The sequence below is a fragment of the Manis pentadactyla genome, chromosome 17, assembly GCF_030020395.1.
Source record: "Manis pentadactyla isolate mManPen7 chromosome 17, mManPen7.hap1, whole genome shotgun sequence".
Classification (NCBI taxonomy): Eukaryota; Metazoa; Chordata; class Mammalia; order Pholidota; family Manidae; genus Manis; species Manis pentadactyla.
The window spans coordinates 6,919,930-6,944,441 of record NC_080035.1 but is presented as its reverse complement, the minus strand read 5'-3'; the positions used below and the strand labels follow the sequence as shown (position 1 = coordinate 6,944,441).

The window sequence follows — 24,512 nt, the reverse complement described above, 5'->3', positions numbered from 1 at the left end:
AGACAATGGATACCCTCAAGATGTCCTCATGGAACTTGAGTCAGTGGTTTCCATTTGTCATGTGTTTGAAAGGAAGGGGAGAACTATTTCTGAAGGCCAGTGCCAGACACTTTACCACTCACATAATCCCACAGGATTGATATGTCTCATTGGGACGTGTAGCTGCTGTAGGGCATGTAGAAGCCACAGAGCACTTGTCAAGCACTGTGCTTGTCCCTGCCCTGCTCACTTCCTGTATCAGCTTCCTGGGGCACCTGAAATCAGGTCCAACAAACTGGGTGGCTTACAACCACAGAAACCTATTCCCACACAATTCCGGAGGCTAGAAGTCCCAAACAAAGGTGTCAGCTGGCCCATGCTCTCTGAAGGCTGTGGGGAAGGATCCCTCCTTGCCTCTTCTAGCTTTTGGTGATTTCTGGCAGTCCTTGACATTTCTTGGCTTGCAGCTGCATCACTCCAGTCTTCGCCCCCATCGTCACATGGCCTTTCCGCCTTTGTCTAGCTTTGCTAGAGTTTTGTCTTTTGTTTTTATAACACAAGAAAATCAGCATAGATGAAGGTTTCTCAGACCTCGACACTGCTGACATTTTGGGCCTGTTCACCCTTGGCTCTTGATGGCGGTCCTGAGCATTATAGGGTCTGTGGCTGTGGCCCTAGTCTCCACCTTCTGGATGCCAGTAGCAACTGCCCCCTGGGATAATAACCAACAAGGTCCCTAGGAGTCAAAGTCATCCCCCTGCTTAACGCCGCAGACATAAACCATCAAGTGACTGTAAGTGTGTTCACTACACATGCCTAGTTGTTATCAGACCTAAGGGCCATTTCAGCTAGTGTAATTATGACACCCAAGGCTTTTTTTATGGTCAGGTACCAAAATTTGAGGTAAACAAATTCCACTGTATCATCTTCAAAGTCAAGGAAACTAGGTTTAGGGTGATGAGTCAAAAGCAGTTTTGTAATCTCTTCTCCAGTTTAATTTAGAAGGGAGAAGATTATAATCTATAGCTTTTACTTGGTTTTGTTTTTCAGGTCACCGATAAATATGAATCAACCAGATTTTGTACACACCCTCAACCTGCAATAATTTTTTCTACCTGTTTCCACAGGGCAATGGAAGTTCTACGGAGTAGCTAAACTGCCCTGGGTCACACATCAATCAATCAAAAGTTCATTTGCGGGATGGGTTTGGTCACAGATGGATGTCGTATAGAACCAACCTGACTTGAGTCTCTCTGGAGCAGGGAATTGAATCTATAACATTTGCCTCCCAGTATAGAAAAGTGACATGCCTGCCACATGGACTTAGTTGGCATACACTCTATGGCTCATTTTGTAAGGATAGAGTACACTGTTTGGCATGATCAGCTATTATTATTTGATCAGAAAAGCCTTTAATTTCTTTTTCTAAATTTTTTATTAAGGTATAATTGATATACACTCTTAATGAAGGTTTCACATGAATAAACAATGTGGTTACTACATTTACCCATATTATCCAGTCCCCACCCATACCCCAGTGCAGTCACTGTCCATCAGTGTAGTAAGATGCCACAGATTCACTATTTGCCTTCTTTGCGCTACACTGTTCTCCCCGTGATCTCCCACACCATGTGTACTAAACATAATACCCCTCAGTCCCCTTCTCCCTCCTGCCCCACCCACACACCCACACCCCTCCCTCTGGAGTCTCTGAGTCTGCTGCTGTTTTGTTCCTTCAGTTTTGCTTCATTATTATGCTCCACAAATGAGGGAAATCATTTGGCACTTGTCTTTCTCCACCTGGCTTATTTCACTGAACATAATGTCTTCCAGCTCCATCCATGTTGTTGCAAATCGTAGGATTTGTTTCTTTCTTATGGCTGAATATTATCCCATTATGTATATGTACCACCTCTTCTTTATCCATTCATCTACTGAAGGACACTTAGGTTGCTTCCATACCTTGGCTATTGTAAAAAGTGCTGCAATAAACGTAGGGGTGCATATGTCTTTTTGAATCTGAGAAGTTGTATTCTTTGGGTAAATTCCAAGGAGTGAGAATCCTGGGTCAAATGGTATTTCTACTTTTAGTTTTCTGAGGAACCTCCATATTGCTTTCCACAATGGTTGAACTAGCTTACATTCCAACCAGCAGTGTAGGAGGGTTCCCCTTTCTCCGCATCCTCGCCAGCATTTGTTGTTCTTAGTCTTTTCGATGCTGGCCATCCTTACTGGTGTGAGGTGATATCTCACTGTGGTTTTAATTTGCATTTCCCTGATGATTAGTGATGTGGAGCATCTTTTCATGTGTCTGTTGGCCATCTGAATTTCTTCTTTGGAGAACTGTCTCTTCATATCCTCTGACCATTTATTAATCGGGTTATTTGCTTTTTGGGTGTTGAGGCATGTGAGTTCTTTATATATTTTGAATGTTAACCCCTTGTCGGATATGTCATTTAGAAATATATTCTCCCATACTGTAGGATGCCTTTTTGTTCTGTTGATGGTGTCCTTTGCCATACAGAAACTTTTTAGTTCAATGAACTCCCATGAGTTCATCTTTGCTTTTGTTTCCCTTGCTCGAGGAGATGCATTCAGGAAGAAGTAGCTCATGCTTATATTCAGGAGATTTTTGCCTATGTCTTCTAAGAGTTTTACGGTTTCCTGACTTACATTCAGGTCTTTGATCCATTTCTTGTTTACTTTTGTGTATGGGGTTAAACAATCCAGTTTCATTCTCTTACATGTGGCTGTCCAGTTTTGCCAATACCAGCTGTTGAAGAGGCTGTCATTTCCCCATTGTATGTCCATGGCTCCTTTATTGTATATTAATTTACCATGTATGGTTGGGTTTATATCTGGGCTCTCTAGTCTCTTCCATTGGTCTATGGGTCTGTTCTTGTGCCAGTACCAAATTGTCTTGATTACTGTGGCTTTGTAGTAGAGCTTGAAGTTGGGGAGCTTAATCCCCAAGCTTTATTCTTCCTTTTCAAGATTGCTTTGGTTGTTTGGGGTCTTTTGTGGTTCCATATGAATTTTAGAATGATTTTCTCTAGTTTGTTGAAGAATGCTGTTGGTATTTTGGTAGGAATTGCATTGAATCTGTAGATTGCTTTGGGCAGGATGGCCATTTTGACAATATTAATTCTTCCTATCCATGAGCACGGGATAAGTTTCCATTTATTGGTATCTTCATTAATTTCTCTCATGAGTGTCTTGTAGTTTTCAGAGTATAGGTCTTTCACTTCCTTGGTTAGGTTGATTCCTAGGTATTTTATTCTTTTGGATGCAAGTGTAAATGGAATTGTTTTCCTGATTTCTCTCTCTGCTAGTTCATTGTTAGTGTAGAGGAGTGCCACATATTTCTGTGTATTAATTTTTTATCCTGCAACTTTGCTGAATTCAATAGTTTTGGAGTGAATTTTTTAGTTTTTTTTTTTGTACAATATCATATCATCTGCAAACAGGTACAGTTTAACTTCTTCTAGCCAATCTGGATGCCTTTTATTTCTTTCTGTTGTCTCATTGCTGTGGCTAGGACCTCCAGTACTATGTTGAATAGAAGTTGGGAGAGTGGGCATCCTTGTCGTGTTCCCAATCTTAAAGGAAAAGCTTTCAGCTTCTCGCTGTTAAGTATAATGTTGGCTGTGGGTTTGTCATATATGGCTTTTATTATGTTGAGGTACTTGCCCTCTATACCCATTTTGTTGAGAGTTTTTATCATGAATGGATGTTGATTTTTGTCAAATGCTTATTCAGCATCTATGGAGATGATCATGATGATCATGTGGTTTTTGTCCTTTTTGTTGATGTGGTGGATGATGTTGATGGATTTCGAATAAATCCTACTTGATTATGATGGATGATCTTTTTGATGTATTTCTGGGTTTGGTTTGCTAATATTTTGCTGAGTAATTTTGCATCTTTGTTCATCAGGGCTATTGGTCTGTAATTTTCTTTTTTTGTGGTGTCTTTGCCTGGTTTTGGTATTAGAGTGATGTTGGCCTCATAGAATGAGTTTGGAAGTACTCCCTCTTCTTCTACTCTTTGGAAAACTTTAAGGAGGATGGGTATTAGGTCTTCACTAAATGTCTGATAAAATTCAGCGGTGAAGCCATCTGGTCCAGGTGTTTTGTTCTTAGGTAGGTTTTGATTACCAGTTCAATTTCATTGCTGGTAATTGGTCTGTTCAGATTTTCTGTTTCTTCTTGGGTGAACCTTGGAAGGTTGTATTTTTCTGGAAAGTTGTCCATTTCTTCTAGGTTATTCAGTTTGTTAGCATATAATTTTTCATAGTAATCTCTAATAATTCTTGTATTTCTGTGGTGTCTGTAGTGATTTTTCTTTTCTCATTTCTGATTCAGTTTATGTGAGTAGACTCTATTTTTCTTGATAAGTTTGGCTAGGGGTTTATCAATTTTGTTTATTTTCTTGAAGAACCTGCTCTTGTTTTCATTGGTTCTTACTATTGTTTTATTCTTCTCGATTTTATTTATTTATGCTCTAATTTTTATTTCCTTCCTTCTAGTGACTTTGGACCTCATTTGTTCTTCTTTTTCTAGTTTTGTTAATTGTGAGTTTAGACTGCTTATATGGGATTCTTCTTTCCTGAGGTAGGCCTGTATTGCAATATACTTTCCTCTAAGCACGGCATTCGCGGTGTCCCACAGATTTTGCGGTGTTGAAGTTTTGTTGTCATTTGTCTCCGTATATTGCTTGATCACTGTTTTTATTTGGTCATTGATCAATTGGTTATTTAGGACCATGTTGTGAAGGCTCCATGTGTTTGTGGGATTTTTCATTTTCTTTGCATAATTTATTTCTGGTTTCATAACTTTGTGGTCTGAGAAGCTGGTTCCTACAATTTCAATCTTTTTTAATTTACTGAGGTCTTTTTGTGGCCTAGTATATGATCTATTCTTGAAAATGTTCCATGTGCACTTGAGAAGAATGTGTATCCCGCTGCTTTTGGGTGAAGAGTTCTATAGATGTCTATTAGGTCCATCTGTTCTAATGTGTTGTTCAGTGCCTCTGTCTTCTTACTTATTTTCTGTCTAGTTGATCTGTCCATTGGAGTGAGTGGAGTGTTGAAGTCTCCTAGAATGAATGCATTGCCTTCTATTACCCCTTTTAATTCTGTTAGTATTTGTTCCATATATGTAGTTACTCCTGTGTTGGGTGCATAGATATTTACAATGGTTATATCTTCTTGTTGGTCAGACCCTTTTATCATTATGTAATGTCCTTTTTGTCTCTTGTTACTTTCTTTGTTTGGAAGTCTATTTTGTCTTTTACAAGTACTGCAACTCTTGCTTTTTTCTCCCTATTAAAAGCATGAAATATCTTTTTCCATCCTTTCACTTTTAGTCTGTGTATGTCTTTGGGTTAAAGTGAGTCTCTTGTAGGCAGCATATAGATGGGTCTTGTTTTTTAATCCATTCAGTGACTCTGTGTCTTTTGATTGGTGCATTCAGTCCATTTACATTTAGGGTGATTATCGACAGGTACGTACTTATTGCCATTGCAGGCTTTAGATTAGTGGTTACCAAAGGTTCCAGGTTAACGTCCTTATTAAGTCTAACTTAATTCACTTAATATGCTATTACAAACACAATCTAAACGTTCTTTTTTTTCCTCCTCCTTTTTCTTCCTCCTCCATTCTTTACATATTAGGCATCATATTCTGTACTCTTTGTCTATCCCTTGATTGACTTTGGGGATAGTTAATTTAATTTTGCATTTGCTTAGTAATTAGCTGTTCTATTTTCTTTACTGTGGTTTTATTACCTCTGGTGACAGCTATTACACCTTAGGAATAGTTCCATTTATAGCAGTCCCTCCAAAATACACTATAGAGATGATTTGTGGGAGGTAAATTCTCTCAGCTTTTGTTTATCTGGAAATTGTTTTATCCCTCCTTCAAATTTAAATGATAATCTTGCCAGATAAAGTAATTTTGGTTCGAGGCCCTTCTATTTCATTGCATTACATACATCATGCCACTCCCTTCCGGCCTGTAGGGTTTCTGCTGAGAAGTCTGACGATAGCCTGATGGGTTTTCCTTTGTATGTGATCTTATTTCTCTCTCTGGCTGCTTTTAATAGTGTGTCCTTATCCTTGATCTTTGCCATTTCATAGTAGTGGAATTCCTGGGTCAAATGGTATTTCTATTTTTAGTATTTTGAGGAAACTCCACATTGTTTTCCTCAATGGTTGAACTAATTTACATTCACACCAGCAGTGTAGGAGGGTTCCCCTTTCTCCACATACTCACCAGCATTTGTTGTTCCTACTCTCTTCGATGTTGGCCACCCTAACTGATGTGAGGTGGTATCTCTTTGTGGTTTTAATTTGCACTTCCCTGATTATTAGTGATGTGGAGCATCTATTCATGTGCCTGTTGGCCATCTGAATTTCTTCTTTGGAGAAGTGTCTGTTCTTATCTTCCACCCATTTTTTAATAGGGTTATTTGCTTTTTGGGTGTTCATATGTGTGAGTTCTTTATATATTTTAGATGTTACCCCTTGTTGGATATGTCATTTACAAATATATTCTCCCACACTGTAAGATGCTTTTTTATTCTGCTCATGGTGTCCTTTGTTGTACAGAAGCTTTTTAGTTTGTTCCATTTGTTCATTTTTGCTTTTGTTTCCCTTGCCCTAGGAGATGCATTCAGGAAAGTTGCTCATGTATATATTCAAGGGGTTTTTGCCTATGTTTTCTTCTAAGAGTTTTATGATTTCATGACTTACATCAAGTCTTTGATCCATTTCGAGTTTACTTTTGTGTATGGAGTTACACAATAATCCAGTTTCATTCTCTTTCATGTAGCTGTTCAGTTTTGCCAACACCAGTTGTTGAAGAGGCTGTCATTTCCCCATTGTATATCCATGCATCCTTTATCATTTATTACTTGACCACACATGATTGGGTTTATATCTGGGCTATCCTATTCCATTTATCCATGGGTCTGTTCTTGTGCCAGTAAAAATTGTCTTGATTACTGTGGCTTTGTAGTACAGCTTTAAGTCAGAGAACATAATCCCCCCACTTTATTCTTCCTTCTCAGGATTGCTTTGACTATTTGGAGTCTTTCGTGGTTCCATATGAATTTTAGGACTATTTGTTCCAGTTCGTTAAAGAATGCTGTCAGTATTTTGATAGGGATTGTATTGAATCTGTAGATTGCTTTAGGCAGGATAGCCATTTTGACAATATTAATTCTTCCTATCTTTGAGCACAGGATGTATTTCACTTTAGTGGTATCTTGTTTAATTTCTCTCATGAGTGTCTTATAGTTTTCAGGGTATAGGTCTTTCACTTCCTCAGTTAGGTTTATGCCTAGGTATCCTTTTTGATGCAGTTGTGAATGGAATTGGTTTTCCTGGTTTCTCTTTCTCTACTTCATTGTTAGTATATGGGAACGTAGCAGATTTCTGTGTACTGAATTTGTATTCTGCAACTTTGCTAAATTCAGTTATTAGTTCTAGTAGTTTTGGAGTGGATTCTTTAGGGTTTTTTATGTATAATATCACGTCATCTGCAAAAACAGTGACTATTTAGCTTCTTCCTTACCAATTTGGATGCCTTTTATTTCTTTGTGTTTGATTGCCATGGCTATGACCTTCAGAACTATTTGAATAAAAGTTGGGAGAGTGGGCATCCTTGTCTTGTTCCCCTTCTTAGTGGAAACGCTTTCAGCTTTTTCACTGTTAAGTATGGTGTTGGCTGTGGGTTTGTCATATATGGCCTTTATTATGTTGAGGTATTTGCCCTCTATACCCATTTTATTGACAGTTTTTATCATGATTGGATTTTGAATTTTGTTGAATACTTTTTCAGCATCTATGGAGATGATCATGTGGTTTTTGTCCTTTTTTTTGTTGATGTGGTGTATGATGATGGATTTTCGAATATTGTACCATTCTTGCATCCCTGGAATATATCCTACTTGATCATGATGGGTGATCTTTTTGATGCATTTTTAAATTCAGTTTGCTAATATTTTGTTGAGTATTTTTGCATCTGTGTTCATCAGGGATATTGGTCTGTAATTTTACTTTTTGGGGTGACTTTGTCTGGTTTTGGTATTACAGTAATGCTGGCTTCATAGAATGAGTTTGGAAGTATTCTCTCCTCTTATGCTTTTTCGAAAACTTTAAGGAGGATAGGTATTAGGTCTTCACTAAATGTTTGATAAAATTCAGTGGTGAAGACTTCTTTTCCAGTAGTTTTGTTCCTAGGTAGTGTTTTGATTACCAATTCAGTTTCACTGCTTGTAATTGGTCTGTTGAGATTTTCTGTTTCTTCCTGGGTCAGCCTTGGAAGGTTATATTTTTCTAGAAAGTTGTCCATTTCTTCTAGATTATCCAGTTTGTTAGCATATAATTTTTCATAGTATTCTCTAATAATTCTTTGTATTTCAGTGGTGTCTGTACTGATTTTTCCTGTCTCATTTCTGATTCTGTTTATGTGTGTAGACTCTTTTTTTCCTTGATAAATCTGGCAAGGGGTTTATCTATTTTGTTTATTTTCTTGAAGAACCAGCTCCTGCTTTCATTGATTCTTTCTATTGTTTTATTCTTCAAGATTTTATTTATTTCTGCTTTGATCTTTACCATTTTAATCACTGTATGTCTTGGTGTTGTCTTCCTTGAGTCCCTTGTGTTGAGAGGCCTGTGCATCTCCATGGCCTGAGAGACTATCTCCTTCCCCAGATTGGGGTAGATTTCAGCAATAAACTCCTCAAAGGCATTTTCTATCCCTTTTTCTCTCTCTTCTTCTTCTGGTACCCCTATAATACAAATATTGTTCCGTTTGGATTGGTCACACAGTTCTCTCAATATTCTTTCATTCTTAGAGATCCTTTTTTCTCTCTGTGCCTCAGCTTCTTTGTATTCGTCTTCTCTAGCTTCTATTTCATTTATCGTCTCCTCCACTGTATCCAGTCTGCTTTTAATATCCTCCATTGTGCTCTTCAACAATTGGATCTCTGACCAGAATTCATTCCTGAGTTCCTGAGTATCTTTCCATACCTCCATGATCATGTTAATGATTTTTATTTTGAACTCCCTTTCAGGAAGATTCATGAGGTTGACGTCATTTAAATCTTTCTCAGGAGTTGTATTAATGATTTTACTTTGAACCAGGTTCCCTTGACGTTTCATATTTGAATATGGCGCCCTCTGGTGCCCAGAAGCTGTACTCTCTGGAGCTTCTCAGCCCCTGAAGCAATGTCAGGGTCTCAGGGGAGCGGTATTGGTGCCTGGGGGGAGGAAAGAGCTGTTTCCTGCTTCCCGGCAGCTATGCCTGTCTCCACTGCCTGAACCAGTGGGCCGAGCACACAGGTATAAGCCTCTATGCTTTGCATTTGTAGTTGCGGTAGACAGACCTTCCCTCTGGCTGGCCTAATGCCAGGGTAGGGTTTGCCGGTTTGCGAGCCAGGTGGGGCTTGCTGGGAGAAAGGTGCAGGAGGCTATGTGTCACGGAGGGGGTCCTTGGAGCTGTGTAGCCAGCCAGGGATCTGTAGCACCTGAAGATCGTGAAAGCTCCCAACCTGCTGGGCAGAGTGCACCTGGACAATTTTGTCTACCTGTCCTTTCTCCTGAGCAATCCTTGCCCCTTTAGCAGCCATCTTGCTAACAGCTTTCTTGTTAGGAAGTCTCTCAGACTGCCTGCCTTTCTTTTGTCCCAGAGCAACCGGATATGGATCCCACTTTCCACAAGCAGCTGGATCTCAGTCTCTCCAGGACTTCTGTCTGTCTTAGCTTTCCAATCCCCTAATCACAAGAGTACCATGCAAGCAGCATGAAATGTAGGTTTGTGCTCCCAGAGCAGGTCTCCAGAGTTAGGTATTCAGCAGTCCCAGGCCTCCACTCCCTCCCCGCTCTGTTTCTCTTCCGCCTGCCAGTGAGCTGGGGTGGGGAAGGGCTTGGTTCCCGCAGGGCCACAGCTTTGGTTCGTTATCCTGTTCCATGAGTTCTGCTCTTTTCTCCTGGTGTATGCAGTCTGGCACAGTTGTCTTTCCTGTTGCTCTTTCAGAATTCTTGTATTAATTGTTTTTTCATATTATATGCGGTTTTAGCAGGAAGCCTCTGTCTCACCTCTCATGCCACCATCTTTAATCCTCTCGCCTTTAATTTCTTATGGTAGCATTTGACATGTATCTTAAAGTCATTAATGTTTTTAATGCAATTACTTTTGATCATTCAAAACCCAGTTGGTGTATATAATACTGTACAGAACTTTTCTATCACTTAGGCTGATTAATTGAATAACCTGCCCCTAAGTGAAACAAGCACCATTAATAAATACTAGTTGAAAATGAGGCCCATTTAAAGTGGAACACCCTATGTATACTTCAGTTTAGAACCTGGTCCATAAAAATGTATTTACTTTGTGCAGTGAACTGCATTGAAATAGATATAGATTTCAAGAGAACTTAGTTGTAATCTGTTTCGCACACTCATTTTACATATCTGGAAACTGGAGAGCCCAGAAGGTGAAATGATTTCTTAAATACTAGTTCAGAATGTTACAAGGGCCTAATCAAGCAGTAACAGGATAGATTTTTTCCCATTTTCAGTTTGTTTCTAATGTAAGTTCACATTTGTCCTATTAAGGATAACATGTTGGCTGATTTTGGTATGTGTATTGCAGTAATAAATTCAAGGCTTCCATTATTGTAAATTCAATTTTTTAGTGAAAATACACCTACATATTTTAGATGATTAAATAGCTCTATAAACCTTCCTTTGAAACAGTAGTTCTTCCCGTACTTTAGAAACCAGCCCTCTCTAGAGGCAACCAGGCTGACTCTTTTAGCTTTTACTGTGGCATTTTTCTCCAAGTCTCCAAAGAGCATGCCTGCACTGTCCCTTAACCCTTTTCCAGTTTTAGGCTTTGTCTTGAGTCTCCATCGTGCTTGTTGCTTCCATCACACTCTCCTCCTGTCACGTGCTTCCATCTTTCCATCCTCCTGATATTGTCAAAGTTCTATGTTGGTTGCACAGTATTCACTTTTTGTGATTTGGCTTGTTTTTCTATTTTATTATGAAATTGATAGCTTTTTTTTTTTTAAGAAAACACATATACAAAGAGCCTTTTTGTGTTCTAAGTGGCAAGCAAAATAATAGCTTAGATATGTGTTGTTTATTTCAGCTAGCATGTTGATGTTTCAGTTCATGTAGTGTCTCCAAGCAGGGTAATTTGCTCTCCTTACATGTTAGAATACTCAATCATTTCTGTACCTGACAGCCTTTCCATAACTCTTTACCCGATCATGTGTATTTATGGCTTTTACAAAACTGAGTAATTTTACTATTGAAATTGATTATGCTTTGCTGTTCACTGTGCTTGTTGTCTAAGATTCTTCTGAAGTCATACTTTTTCAGTTACAGCAGTGATGTATTGTGGTAAAATGGGGGGCTTGCTGGGTCACATTTGCTAGAGATGGGACATGCATTTATTTGTATTCACAAGACTTGAACTCTGAAATCACTGTGTCTGGTGTTTCTCATCAGGGGCACTGGTGGCATTTTCCATTGCTGAGGACTGGCCCTGTCAGATATTTAGAGCACCTGGCCCCCACCCATCAAATGACATTTGAGTCACCCAGAAATTTGGACCAAAAAATGCCCCCTGGAGTGTTGAGGTGCAGGAGTGCCCTTGGCTGAGAACATCTGACCAATCCAACATCCCCCACCCCTGCCCCAGTGAGTGGTTGCATTTTCCCTTTCCACTCTCCTGTAAGGATAGTGAGACAATGGCTCCACTTTCACATCCCCAGTGATGAAGAAGTCACCACCTCCTAAAGCCACATTTGAACTCTACTCATTACTGAAATGTTATTTTTATGGCGTGATCCCTCCCCCTCACCACCTCCTCTCTATCATCACTCCTTGGTCTTCATATAAGAAAGACTTCTTTGTGCCTCATTCTGTGAATGCCCTGCAGTACTTGAAAGAGGCCATTGTGTTCCTGCCATCCCTTGACAGCACCCCACCTCTCCTGGAAACTTTGTGTGTTGTACATAGGTTTACATTTCACAGTAGCACACTTTCTATGTTTCCTCATGTACTTTATACAACATGATGTAGGGATGATCAGCTCCACTGTACAGGTAATGAAATAGGAGTCTCAGCTTCAACAACTTACCCAAGGCTGCATACCCAGAGCCAGAATATGAACCTAGTTCTTCAAATGCAGTGCCTGTCACAATTTTCACAATATTCACCAAATTTTGTCCAGTCTCTCACCAACGTCTTCTTTCTTTCCATCACCAGCTCTTGTCTTCTATGGTAGAAGGCATCAATGGCCCCAGTTTTTCCACCCTTTTCCTGTATGCACATCCTTTATCCTGTGGCTTTGCAAGTTCCTCTCATCAATGGTGGAGTGTTACTTCCCTGCCTTTGCTTTTGGGTGCAGTAGAATGCAGTGAAATGTCATCACGCCAGTTCTGACACTGTCCTAAAGAAGGCTGGTGTGTTCCCACTGGCTCTTTTGCATCTCTGCCAGCACCAGACACAAGGAGCAGAGCCACCTCAGCCAGCCTTGCCTAAATTAGGTGACCCCCAGCCAATTCATGGACTTGTAAGAAACAATATTTGTTTTTATCCAACTTACTGCGTTTTGGGGGGCTTGTTATGCAGCAGTTCCCAATGGATACATTTCTCCAACCTTCAGGAAGTAAAGGTTTCCCTTTACTCATTGTTTTCCTCTTTGTTACCTAAATGCTAGTACTAGCTTTCTTAACATCTTTATCTTTGGTTTATTCCACAAACTACTGCCACCCTCCTAATGGCCAAATGCTAGTCGGTCCCTCAGGCCTCAGGGCCTTGCGTCGTCCTGCACGTCTGAGACTCCTTCCTTGGCTGTCATGGTGCTTCCCGGGTTCCTCCCTCCTCTCCTCCCAAGGGTCTTGTTTTGCGCCCTCTTTCCAGGGATCCATGACCTTGAGGAACACGAAGGTGTTGACAGCTGTTTCCAACCACATGTCTCTTCAATGTTCCAGTTGTGTGTACATGTCCACTTGACAGCCCCCCCAGGTGGTCCTGACGGTTTTCCACAGGGAACAACTGGAGGCCGCATGGAAGGAAGGAGCAGCATGGGAGAGACTAGTGGCCAGGGCTCCAGACAGGAAGGTGCTGCAAGAATCTACGCCAGGGATGATGTGGCCAGACAAGCCGGGGGCACCAGAAATCATTGTTGAGTGCTGTGTTTCTACTTGGAGTTTTGTTTTTGGACTTGGGTTAGGCCTTCTTCACATATATCCCCATTAAATTTAGTAATGGTTGGAATTTAGACCAGTACTGCAAACTGTCACACTCCTTGTTATTTTCGTTATACCCACCAATGAGGCACCCCACCCAGAATTGTGTCACTCAGTTATTTGCCTAATGTGTTACTTCTGTCCCACCCAAGTCACAGATAACACAGAACAGCAAGGGCCTGGCAGGAAGCATTAGTAAAAAGGTCTTTGCTTTAGCCACCAGATGGCTGTGTGTCCCAGAAATGGAGGCAGCTTAGAAGTAGCACTAGAATTTGAGAACTGTTGGGTTCTATGGGATTGGAATTGGGGGCTGGGGTAGCAGGGGGCAGGGGGCACGGAAGGAGAGTATGGCCCATTGGGAAACTTCATACGGTTATAGCAACAGCTGGCAAGGAGCAGGAGGTTGGCAGGGCAGGGCAAAACCAGGAAGGACCTTGGGGACTATTCTGAGGTGCAGTAGGGAGCCATAGAGGGTTTTAAGCAGAGGAGTGATGCATCATATTTGTGTCCTTAAATCCATCAGTGGAGTGAGGGAGTAAGAGGGGGTATTGGATGGCTGGTGGTTGGTTCAGACTGAGAGGCGATGAGGGTCTGAGCAAGTGTGGGAGGAATGAATGTGACTGAGTGGAGCAGGATATACCCAGCGGCACTGCCCAGGGCAGTGATAAGGGAAATACTGAAGTGAAGAGTGAATCACCCAATAATACCGCCCGAGCATTTGACTGTGGCCCAGACCCTGGGCGAGTTGCCGCCGGGGAGCGTTCGTGCAGAAACAGACCTCGCCCCGCCCCTGGAGGTTCACGCTGCAGGGCGGGGAGGCCCCTGGCAGGGAGGCCGGAGCGGGTGGAGGCTGAGAGCGCATGGCAGCTGCGGTGGACTCACTGCCCCCTTGGCGGTGCCAGTGGCGAGGGCCTCGGGTCTGGCTCTGAGGGTCCGGGAAAGCGCTTGGATGGCATGCGGCAGGGGAGTCCGGGCCGGAAATGAGTCGTGACAAGGAGCACCCGGACGCGGGTGTGAAATCCGGCCGTGGGCTCCTGGATGCTGGTGAGCCCGTGATCCAACTGGCAGGGGTGCGCAGCGAGCTCGGTTGTCAGAAAAGCAGGTCCACAAGCCACAGTGATGGGGATACAGCATCTACCTCTGTATCTGCTCTGGAGGAATTTTTTTGTCACTCTAAGGTTTATACAAGGAAGGCCTAGCCACTGAAAAATAAGAAGGGTTCAGTGAGGTCCGAAGGGCGGGGCCCTGACCTGGAGGCCATGTGAAAACACAGGGAGAAGCCAGGAAGAGGCCCTCAGCAGGAGCCTCACGGTCTGACCCTCCTCTTGTACTGTAAGAAATTTGTTGTTTGGGCCACCCAGTCTGTGTTCTGACATGGCAGCCTGACCTAATACAGTATGTACCGTAATCTTGAAAGATGAAGAGGATTAGGCTTTTGAGCAAAAGTGTGTTAACAGGATCCTAGGGCCACATATGACCGTGAGGGAAAAAACAGCTGAGCTGGAGGCAGCAGAGGGATGGAGCCCCAGATTCATCTCTACGGGGTTGGTCAGTTCGCCTGTGGACAGTGCTGTGGTGTTTGAATGAGAAGCCACGTAAAGGAGCCTTGAGCCCTGTGGACGTGCTCACACACCTGCTGCCTCTCCTGTACAATTGTATGTTCAAACCAAAGAAGAGTTATTAAAACCAGGATATGGACAGTGGAGCAACACCCTGCTGCCAGCCCCTAGTGCAATAAGCCCTGGAGACACTGTTGAATGGGCCTGGTGCTGGACATTTTGACACATGGCCAGTGATGGCTGGCCCTTCTGGCACCTTGGGGGAAAGGCCTGGAAGCTGGCCTCAAGTGTATTCCTGGAATAACAGCTGAATGGCCCCCAAAGGTCATGGTAGTGTCCCCAAAACATCCAGGAGGTAAGAGCATCTTGTGGGGAAGTTTTATTTTATCTTTATGGCCAGTGCATGTACCTCCCATAGCCCTATATACTGACCCATCCGTAACTCCCACAGGGAGGGGGGTGAAAGCCTGGTACACTAGAACAGGATGAGACCCCATCCTGCCACTGTCCTATCACAGGACCACTCTCTTGCATGTATCCTACCTGATGGACAAGATTTGCCTATGCTGGTGTCATTAAAACATGTATCTTATCGCCCTTAAGGTTATTTTCTCCTACAGTCCTAGTGGCCTGAGTGCACCCCCTGGCTGCAGCTGCCACGTGATGATTGTTCTGAACCCTCAGCCACTGCCTGCCTGGAGAATGGACAGGCTATGGACTTAATCTGCATGGGACTTTGAACCTAGCTGAATCCTCTGGTTGAGGACTGACATAATTTTATTGCTGTTGCTATTGTTATGTCATTAGTCTGGCCACAATGCTCCAGTTTTCTTGCACAGGGACCATTGCGGAAGAAGGGGAATGGGTACATTGTAAGGCAAGATTTCTGGAGGGGTGGCCTGTGGGTAAAATTGTAACATTTCCAGAATATCTCACCAGACTTTAGTTCATTTGCATATCCTCAGGGGTGGAGAGAAGTTCATCTCCATATCAATGGATAATTACCTGGGCAAGGAGGGCTTATATGTACCTGAGAGGTGAGGGGATGGCCGGTTTTTGCTTCTGCTGGAGCAGGAGAGAGAACCCACTCGGCACTGGAGTTTGTAAGCAATAAACAGGTTTTCAACTTTATTTCTCCCTTTGAATGATTTTGGTTTTTAGAGGTATTTTGCCCCAGGATTTCCTCTCCCTGGACTTACAGTCAGTCTCTTCAGAATGGACCAGAGGGGTTGCTTGCAGACTGGAAGGAGAGGTGGTGACTCTGGGGTAACTGGTGGGCTGCAGTCTTTTGAAGGGGCTCAGATCCCACCTCAGCACTGCCCCCTCAGTAGGGTAGGGCGAGGCTTTCTGGGCGGTGGTCACAGTCTCTCCTGTCCCTAATCCTGTTTCCTGGACTGTAGGGAGAAAGGGCTGACAGTGAAGAGGGTGTCGGTGGCTGGGGCAGGCACTCAACCTTCTCAGGACCCCAGGGCCAGCAGCCTCGGGACATCCCTGGACGCCACATTCCATGGTGACTCTCACCGATGCACCTCCTGGGGCTGCAGGGGGCCCCAGAAAGGAGCTCCAAGGAAGGGACAGCATCCAGCCTGAGGATGGGCTGGGACTGCGGGGAAAGCAGCGACTCTGTCCCGTGAGGTGGCCACAGGATCATCAGTGCCTTTCCACGAGCGCTTGGCTGAGAGCCGACCTCTACACCATGAGGCCAGGCCAGATTCTGAGCCTTCGCTCATGGTGGTGTGGGATCCCACATCTCCTCCTCATCCTGTCCTCTCCTCAGTGTGTCTGTTTCCTGGCTGCCCGGCTGTATGCTATGCCTGGACGCAGGCACAGCAAGCTGACAGCTGAGGAAAGCAGCACTGCTTGGAAATAGCCCCTGGTCCCCAGACAGGGCTGGGTGGCTGTGGGTGTGCTCTGCTCCTTCCTCAACCCTGGGCAGCACAGAGTCTCACACAGGCCGGTTGTGGCTGTTTGAATGTTGCACTCAGTGCTTTTCCTACCCACCTCTGCTCTTAAAGCTGGGGTCCTGGTCAGGGCCTCCCACGGGCCTGGCCTGGGGAAAGTGAGGCCCTGGTTGGAAGGTCAACTGTCCTTTTTAAAAAGGTGAGTAGCCTGGTCTTTGGGGATAATGGGAATACCAAGTCTCTTACTCACCAAGCTCTGGACAACCTAGCTGACTGGGTAAGACATGGACTCAGATCAATGTGGCCTGGTGGGGACCTAGAACTAGATGGCCATCAGGGGGGAAGGGTGCATGGGCACTGCATCCCTGGAAGTGAGGGGCTGGCTGGGTCTCCCATGGCACAGCAGCCCTCTCCCCAGCTGAACAAGAGGAGGCTGCAGGGGAGGAGCATGGTGGTTTCCTCCTGAGCCACCACTGGGAAGTGAAGAGAAAGTCTTCAAGTAGGAGACAGTAGGGGATACAGTAAACAGACAAAACAGATGAAGGGGTGGTGAGTTCTGAGACTCAGATTTCAGTGACGAATGGATTGCCTTCTTGCCTAGACTTCAGTTGCTCCTCAATCTCAGTGGCCCTGAGTCAGTGCCTCTGGCCCATGCCTTTCTTGAGCTTGACTCATTTGTCCAGCTGCAGCCTGGATATCTCCACACAAGTCTCCAGAGCCAAACATACCATCTCTCAAGGGACTCTGCCCCTTGTCCTCTCATGTCCCGGCTGAGCACATCACTGCAGCACTGCTGAAGAACTCTCTTGCTGGCCCACACCTTCTAGAAATGCTACAGACCTAAGCCTGGTCAAGATTAAGTCCCCAGTACCTCACAAGTTCTACAGCTCCTGCCCATGGGCTCTGGGTTTGAATCCTGCTGCTATGTGCTCGTGCAGTCAGGTGAGTGACCCTCACTGTGTTTCATTTCTGCATCTGTAGGATCAGGATAAGAGCACATGCCTCATAAGGTGGCTCTGAGGACTGAATTCAGTACTTGTGAAGCATCTAGAACAGGGCCTGCCAGAGCAAGAGCTGTTCTCAGGGGGCCCTTGTAGTGCTCCCCACTGCAGGCTGCTCTCCTCCAGAGCCTTGGATGGCATTCAAGGCTCCCTCCTGCCCCCTCCACATGCCCACATGCCTGATGAGGGTCCACACCTTGTCATCCTCTGACCACACTGTGCTTCGTGTCCCTGTGGCTTGTGCTGGCTTCACACTGTGCTGGAATCCCTCTGCCGCTGGCAGGAGCCCCTCGGGGTGGCTGAGGGGGCAGCTCCTGAGTCAGCGTGCCTCGTCACCTCACTGACTTCCATAACCACCCTCGGAGGCAGAGCTGCTTTTTGCCTCATTTTACAGGTAGGAAACTGAAGCTCGGTGATTTTCAAGCTCAAACAGCAGGTAGTGGAGCTGGGATTAAGCTCAGCTGTGGAAGTCCCCAAAGTCCACGTGGTTCCACTGGCTTTGCACAAACCTCTCAGGTCATTTAAGAGTCAAAAACGGGGGAAGGGCATTTACAGGATGTGGAAATAATTCCCTCACTGCAGAACGTAATTATGGTCTTGTGATGTATCGGTTTAGCTAAGCTAGAACATGTCTCCAGAATTCTTGAATTTGGGTCGGTCCCGGGAGAAAGCTGTCGGGGTTGCAGGCGAGGTGAAGGGTCCGCCGCGGCTACACGGGACGGTGGGCATGAGGGCTGCTGCCGCCCCTCCCCCCCCGCAGCTCCCTTCAGCCTCCCTTGGGGGGCTCTGCGGTGAGCGGTGCCAGCGGGCAGCCCCACCTTGGGAGGCGGCGCGGGCCGTGCGGGAGGCAGGTCACCCGATCCCAGCTCTCCCCCCAGGCGCCGCCCTTCGGGGCCGCCTTCCCCTCCCTCCCCGCTCTCAGCCCAGCGCCTGCTGCGGGGCGGGCTCACCGCGGCAGCCCGTCCCTGCGCCCGGGTGTGCGAGGCCCGACCCCACGGGGAGCCCGGTGCGCCCTCTGCAGGATCGGCCCGGGTCAGCCCCTCACAGGAACAGAGCCTGAGTCCATGGTTGTTCGATCACATGAATAAACAAGCGGTTGAATAAAATAAGTATTTTGGTTGCTTTAGGCTTTAAATTTCCAAAGAACTTAAAACCAGGAGAACTCATTTTTTCCCTAAAAGATAAATTAATGTATAGTACATTTTCCCAGCTTTTAAAAATAACATAGATGGCTCACAGTGCAGTGCGTAAATTATAATGGATTTTGAGTTGACAGGGTTGTGACTTTATGTTGTTTTGTGACTTTATTTTGGGGTTTTGCTGATTGTATACCCTCCTTTGTGGGGGGGCAGTGATGAAGGACTAGGTGATCGACAGGAATTGGATGTTCATCCGTCAGAATGGCTGCCTCGTGGCAGCCCCGTGGTGCTGGGCCACTGAGTGTGAAATGGAGGAACGGCTGGCTGGGCAGCAACTACTCCTATCAGGGGATCTAAGTTAATATTCTGTCTCAGTGAAAAAGCAAGCCAAGAAAACAAAGGCGGGTGCAGAATTGCAGTCTGAAATTACTACTTGTGTAGGTAGGGCCAAGGGATTGCTCAAAATGATGGAGAAATTCAACCCTGAATTCCATATCCTACACTACAAAGGGCTAATTTGATTTTGGAAACACCAGACAACCAAGTGGAACAAAGTCATCCCTCTCAAATGAATCTAAGTTTTGAAATCTTTCCACTGACTTATCTTTCAGCACTGGAAGCCAGGGGTCCCTCTTCCTTGGGGGCCATGATGAGTGACATGTCTGCCCCAGGCAGAGCTGAAGCACAGGCCTGGTGGGAGGCCGCTTGATCAGGCAGCCTGGTTTCCAAAGACACGGACTTTGAGGTTGGACTGGCCCTACATCCTGGTTCTGCTGCCACCTGTTCGGTCTGGAGCAAGCTACTGGCCCTTTCTGTGATTCACTGGTCTCCTCTGTGGAGACATACAGTCGAATGAGATGTCTGCAGAGGCCCCATGCAGGCCAGGCTTATCAGTATGTTTTACTTTACTTTCATTATGGTGGTTACATAACAGCACTGTTCATATTTGAAAACAAAATTACATCCTGTTCACATCCACCTTCAATCTTTTCAATTCTCTTAGGAAGACCCAGTCTAGCTTTTCAAGGTCTCTTTACATGTTTCAGACCTTTATCCAGCAAAAGGTCCTCACCACGATATCCAAAACCTCCTCGAGAGAGCACAACAAAAAGATGGTGCCATAGGTACAGTAGTCTTTAGGATAAAAGAGAAACAAGATATAAAACTTTAATTTCCTCTAATATAGGAGACTAGAAAGATCTGCAAATCTATTTTGAAACACCATCTTTTCATATTAAACAAATCCTAGTGATTTTTCAGTTTTATTTTCCTTCCCATTATGGAATCACTCTCAGGTCTTGTGTGATTTACAGACAGTGCTATGGCTTGGAGCTCTCACACAGACAAGCCAGTTTGGCTAGGGACACGGGCTTTGGAAGCTCACCCACCCCTCCCGGCGTACACTGCTCCCCCAGGGACCCCCAGGGATGGAGCACACGGAGGCTGGAAGTCAAGTCCAGTTGCAAAAAGGCTGTGTGCCGCAGAGCCTTTTCTCCAAGGGCAATTCCAACATTTGGGCAGCCTCCTGGCTTTAGTCTTGCCTTGTCCAAGAACATTATGATCTCAATCCCTGCTGGCTCACATTAGCATCTTAACACCCCCAGGAGCCTCCCAGGCCACAGGGGGGAGAGGGAGGCACAAAGTAGTTCCTGGCATCCTGGACCTTCCCCAAAGGAAAGAGGGAGGAAGAACAGGCCTCAGGCCTTTGTGGGGTGGTCAGTGGCAGTTAGCATCACTTGGCAGGGGGCCGTGACAAGGTCATGCAGTTAGCACAGGGCATGGGGAAGAGGTGCCTTGAACACTGCCAAGAGGCCAGTGTCCCTCTGCCTGGCACAGTTCCTGTTTTGGGCAGTGACAGGAACATAGATGTGAGGCATGAAGAGGAACGAAACTGACCACTGAGTATGTGGCATGTTTTTCTTTAGTCTTTATTTAAATGTGTGCGTTTGAAATAGCTTATTAAATATGACCTTTTCAAAATTCGATTCTCACAATGTTTACAGTGAATTCTGTGCGAACATATTTTGACTGTGAGCTTCTTAATTCCTCCTTTCCATTAATAATTTACAAATTTGTATTAGAGAAAACCCCAGCTACTTCATTTATTTCCTCTTAGGCTCTAGGTTTCTGTTTGACAGGTACTAAGCTAGGATAAGGGGTTGCTAGGGAACAGCTAATTCAAGCCCAGAGGAAATAAAATGTGTTTTATTTATCCAAAAAGAATTGTAACAAGGCCCTGCTTTCCAACTGAAAAGATGTGTCTCCTGATGTTGTGGAACAGTATTAAGCAACCAAATAAATTTTCAATGATTATTGTGCCTTCTTTTCTTACATTTACACTCCTCTCTTCTAACCAAATAGGCAAAACCAGGAAAATCAAATTCTAAGAGTCTCTGGACTGTCAGGGAATGTTAGAAAAATAATCTGGCTTCAGTGACTAATGAATGAAGGTCATCAGATGGGCAGCTGGCCGACCGTCCTGTGAGCATTGGCCCCAGTGCCATGAGAAATCTTGCAGGTCCCACACTACCTGCCTCAGGGCTCCATGCTGGCCACAGAAGAACACGAACTTGTGCCTCAGCCAGGAAGGGTGACACCTTGCCAGGTAACTACAGAAGGCACTGATCCTGGAGAGGGATCTTTCCCATTTGGGTGCAGAAGTAACTGACCAAAGAATACAGCACCCAGTATTGTAAAAAGTGAGAGTTCACATGGAAGGTGTCAACTTATGATTTGCCACAAAATTATGAAAAAATATAAATAACTGTACCTTTAATGTTTTGTAAATACAGCTTTAGAATTCCACTTTATACACTTGATGCATGAAAACAAGCCTGATTTTTTGTTGTTTCATGACTTTTTAAAAGAACACAAATTAACTCCTTAATCATCCTATGTGGAAGACAATATTGGGAACAAAATTTTGTAGGTTTTCTACCTTTTCACTAAAGACTTTGATGGGACATTAGAGTGACAGTTAATTAGAAAATAAACTGAAAAAATAATTTTTAATCATTTGAGAATTTTTTAATGCATTTAATCATTATCCTTCCCAATGGCAATGTTTCCTTATGTATAAAAGTGACCCTCTGGACCCACAGTTTTGTACACACGAGGCATCCCAATGCAATGATTCCTACTCTAAAACACACTTTAGCCATAAACAACTTTTCCCAGAATGACAATTATGAATGAAATATTCCAGTCACTAAGCCTACAGAAATCAGTGTGAAGCAGCAGTGACACTATGTGGAGCTGTGGCTCTTAACCATCTGTCCCAGGTTCTCGATGGGCAGGTCATACCCCGTAGGTCCTCTCTGCCCTATGACCCTTGCTAATCCATCCTATTTTTACATAGTGGGTTCCATGCTAACCCAACTACAGGTCGGGGGGTGGAGGGCACCAGGAGCCAGGCATGCTGAGGAGATCTGCTGGGACGGAATGTGGGACTGTGAGTAGTGAAGAGAGCTGAGCTGGGAGGGGGCACTGATTCCCTAGGGAGTTAGTTACAGTCAGAAGAGGTGGGCAGAGAACAAGCACATGTGATGACTGAAAACATGAATCTTATTTTCTCACATCTTTCAGGGCTTTAAGAAATCTGTCTAAATGCAGGCAGGCAAAACTGTTTTGTACCTCTTATCCTTGGACCCAACCCTCCTCTGAGAACTTCATCCTTCTTGAGGACTCGGTGAGCCCCTCACTTGGGCTCCTACTGAGTGGCCTGTGGTGACTGAGGCGTCAGGTCTGCAACCCCAGGGCCCTGCTGCCCTTCCTCAAGAAAGAGTTAAAATTGCTTTTCTCAATGTCTAATAGGATGGCTCTCATTTCATATAAATAATCACAGCCTTGATTAAAATGATTATTCTAGGCTAATTATTTTTTTCATTCTGATGTTTATATTCCATCTACCTTGAACAATGAATTGAGAAAAAAACAGGCACCGGAAAAGCCTTCCCAAGAACAATGACTTTTTGAAATGACACTTTTTGTAGAAACTGAAAAATGAGATGGTGACAGCAGCAGGAAACTGGTGGGACCTTCAGGGGACTGCTTTCTTCAAGTCTCGAATCTGTTTAATCAAGTAGTTCTTCTCATCAGTGAACTGCTCATCATCCGTCCTTTCTTTTTGGAAACTGCTCAGAAACTCAATGAGTTTGGGTTGATTTTTTAATAGAATCTCCACAATAGGCTGTGCTTTGTGAGGACTGGCCACAAACACCTGAAACATAAAGAAACAAACCCCCATAAAGAAAAGGACCTGGGAGAAAGTGAGGGATGGCTCGGACCCGCCTGTGCTCCACGCGCTGCTGTGTTAGGATAGGAAGCCCTGGTTACACTCCTCTTTGAGGAAAATAAGACATTTCCCATACATACCCATTTTCTTGGTAGCTTGCCAGCACATCAGAGCTATGTGTGAATATTTTCTACTTGTACTTTAAAAAAAAAATTTTGGTATCATTAATCTACAATTACATGAGGAGCATTATGTTTACTAGGCTCCCCCCATCACCAAGTCACCCCTACAAACCCCACTACAGTCACTGTCCATCAGCATAGTAAGATGCTATAGAGTCACTACTTGTCTTCTCTGTGCTGCACAGCCCTCCCCGTGCCCCCCCATTACACATGCTAATCATAAGGCTCCCTTGCTTTGCCCCCCCTTATCCCTCCCTTCCCCCATCCTTGTACTTTGTTTTAATTTTAAATATTTATGTGTTTTCAACTACACGATCTTTCAAACAGAAAATAATACCATAACAGACACCAACTGCCACACAAATTGAACAGATTTTGCCATTTTACTTCAAATCTCTCTTAAAGAAATAAAACATTACAAGTGGAGTCAAACTCTCCCCATTCACCTCTCTCTACCGCCTGAGCAGCGTGCGACCATCTCCAGGCACAACTTCATCCTTGTCCTCCTCCTGCATGCATATTTAAACATAAACAACATACAGTGTTTGGGTGTGCCTTTTTAATAATCTATTTTTTGAACAGGTAATATATTTATCTGGCTCAAAATTCAAAAAGGACAAAGGTGAAAAGCCCCAGAGTACCTTCCCCCACTGGAGGTCACCAATGTTACTGTTTTCTGTATATGTGGAGTTTTAAAATGTACAAGTGCCCAAGCCTCACATCCCAGAGAGTCCAGCTCATCAGATCTGGGATGGAGATCTGGCATTCTGCATTTCTACAAAGTTCCACAAAAATTCTTATGTGCGCTTCTGATTAAAGCTGCAATCACAAACTAATAACTTAGCTATACTAACTATAAAAGACAGCAGTGACTATAATAATAGGACACAATAACTCAAAACTATAATACTGATTGGTAAATTTCTCGATGAACACGTTTCCAAGTCAGATGCTATCTAGAGGATGACATGGCCAGAGCGCCCATACAAGTACCTGATCCCTACGCAGCTCTGCTCCCATGTTCCGCCTCCTGACTCCTCACAGAGGGCCGAGTGCTTCACCTCGGCCCACTGCCTCCTATTCCATACTGCTAGCAGCGCACACTCCACTCGGGACACACTAAGGACAAGGACCAGTTATGGAATCAGTGGGGGCTACAAGGTTGAACCCTCAGGTTTCCTCCAGCACAGAAAGTGTGAGAAAAGAGAAAATACACAGGATGTTAAGGATCCAAGAGAAGAGAATG

The 24,512-nt window shown here is 44.2% G+C and overlaps 1 protein-coding gene across 12 annotated transcripts in view; it reads right to left on the bottom strand.

Annotated features, from left to right (window-relative positions):
• Nucleotides 1-24,512, bottom strand: part of CAB39L (calcium binding protein 39 like) — a 259,969-nt gene that overhangs the window by 40,698 nt on the left and 194,759 nt on the right. For 9 of the 12 annotated variants that reach the window (XM_057494579.1, XM_057494574.1, XM_057494573.1 and 6 more), the window contains one exon: nt 20,761-23,069. The exons of the other annotated variants lie outside the window; for them this stretch is intronic. In XM_057494579.1, coding sequence (XP_057350562.1) covers nt 22,890-23,069 — 180 coding nt within the window. In that variant the 3' untranslated portion in view covers nt 20,761-22,889. Of the gene's footprint in view, nt 1-20,760; nt 23,070-24,512 lie in introns of those variants that run through there. 12 annotated transcript variants of the gene reach the window in all.